The following is a 2,341-nucleotide window of genomic DNA, read 5'->3' on the forward strand; positions in this document are numbered from 1 at the left end:
TGCGTTCGATTTCCGATGGTATTTGAAAACACATTGAATTATTTCGCAGGCGCATAACTTTATCTTACCATTAACTATGATTTCGTCTGGTTTTAAAACATAATATAATCATTGCTTTCTCGTTTATTTTGCACAGCTACAATAGGGTATGTAAGTCTCGTCATGTGACCACCGATATTTCACGAGATCTCTAACTTCCGGGTACAAACAAAAAATCAGAATGGCTATATCAATAATGTACTGGTCTAACTACGTTGAATCGCATGTTAAATTAAGTCGAAATAGTGAAGCATCGAGTGAAAGCGACAGGGTATTGAAATTATTTATGGACGAACTGCGTGTAATCCGTGCCAGCGTCCAGGCTTCGATGAAAAATACATCATATAATGTTACGGTTAGTTATATACATCCGAATTACTATGATAAAGTAACATGTTAATCGTACTCGTAATCGAATGATCTGTATTTCTCTGTATATTGTAATGTTCATTTCGTCTCTTACGATGTTCACTTGTGGATGTAAATTGTTTCGTTGCGAAGTCTACGTTTTGTAATGGCGTCTCTTTCAGATTTTGTTATATATTTTTCATTAGATTCACCTTGAACCAGAGGACAACGGCGTGATACAATCATCGACATGTCAGTGTCCAATGAGGGAATTCAAATGTCATCATGTGGCTGTTGCTTTACTGTTTGGGTAATGCATACAATTACATATATTTGTATTGTTTATGTTTGAAACAAGTTGTAAATATACTAAGAAAAAATAATTATCTGTTTACTATTCATGATACCTTTTTTTCAGCTAACAATTACATTTGTAAGTTCTTCATAATAAACACAAATATCCTCACAGGGAATGTAGAAGCAAATGCTTATGTGTTACTATTAGTATTAAGTATGTCTTGTATGTATTAAAGCTTTTAAAAGTTGTTATTAAATTAATTCATGATACAGATACAAGAGAGCGAGCAAAACTGACATTAAGTGTTCCTGGATCAAGCGTCCGAAATCCGCATCACCCAAGAAAACTGTGACGATGGCGGAAATGTATTTACCAAATCAGCCTGGATACAGGTAAAGGGCAAAAGAATTTTAAAATGATTAAAAAATGTCATCTCAAAGCTTTTATTTTGAAATAATAAAATTGTGTACTCTATATAATTTTTATTCGAACCATACTAGATATATTCATTTACTCATGAGAATAATTGTATTCATAATTATTTCTTAATGCAATGTACCTTTTTTACTCGTTTCTCAGGGCCCTAAACAGATCTGTTTCAGATGATGACAGAACTTTTATTTATAAACAACTTGGACAGTTGGGTCGCTTTACAGGTTCGCATAATGGTCTCTGTTAGAATGTTTTGTTCCTGTTATCATGATTTTTTCCTGTTAGCATTTTTGGTTGCTATTAAGTGGTTCCTGTTAGTATGAGTATTTCAGGTATGTGCTTTAAAGCGTTTGAATATATATGTATATGTTAAGCAATGATTTTCATGTAAAAGAATATGCTGTACAAATAGTGAGATATTACTTATTAAGCTATCTCATTGGCAATTATGAAGTTGTGATAGTATGACTTATAAATAATAATTCCAAAAAATCCTTGGTATGTCAAAAATTATCAATACCACATGGTATGGTCTTGTTTATTTTTCAAAAATCATGAGCATCATTGTAATGGTCTTTTGATTATATTTGACCTGTTCTTTTTTATGTTTGAAGCTCTGCATTGGATTATGGCAGAGGAGCCACAGACACCGGATGTACCAGTGCCTCTCCTGGATGACTTGATAATCCATCCTGATCATCTGGGAGCTGAGGACCTCCGCACATGACTGAGACGACAGTTGCTGGTGTCGCACGAAAAGGTTAACCAAACAAGTTGAGATTTACCGCCTCTAACTTCGGACATATCTTGTCAGCGTTTGACAAAAAAAGTAAGTGCTAGTACAAATTGCTATAATTTTAATATATATGACGCACATGTCTTCATGTTATGTGAGTTAATATAAATTTGAACAGCAAATGAAAAATAATGAAAACTTTTATTATTAAAATTTTGCTGTATATTGAATGTCAATCAGTGATTTTTTACATGCAAGGCCTGCGTCCTGTACTCACAAAAACCTCTAGGGATGCAAAGTTTCGAATTATGTGAGTCCCAAAAATGCATTGAAATTTCTCAAAAAAAAATATCGTTTAATAACTGGACTCATTCTTTCATTTCCGGGGCTCATAGATTTGCCAGTTATTGAGTCCCAGGACTCAGATTAGAAAATTTGTAAAAAAAAATCACTTGTCTCGAACACTGTATTATGAGAATTTGGAATAA

The 2,341-nt window shown here is 33.3% G+C and overlaps 1 protein-coding gene across 1 annotated transcript; it reads left to right on the forward strand.

The window, feature by feature from the left end:
- The first annotated feature begins 220 nt into the window (after positions 1-220).
- LOC127877939 (uncharacterized) lies at positions 221-1,081 on the forward strand. The gene is made up of 3 exons (XM_052424265.1): positions 221-394; positions 594-697; positions 958-1,081. The coding sequence occupies exons 1-3, from the start codon at positions 221-223 to the stop codon at positions 1,079-1,081; spliced, it is 402 nt and encodes a 133-aa protein (XP_052280225.1).
- Positions 1,082-2,341: the final 1,260 nt, after the last annotated feature.

The sequence above is a fragment of the Dreissena polymorpha genome, chromosome 4, assembly GCF_020536995.1.
Source record: "Dreissena polymorpha isolate Duluth1 chromosome 4, UMN_Dpol_1.0, whole genome shotgun sequence".
Classification (NCBI taxonomy): domain Eukaryota; kingdom Metazoa; phylum Mollusca; class Bivalvia; order Myida; family Dreissenidae; genus Dreissena; species Dreissena polymorpha.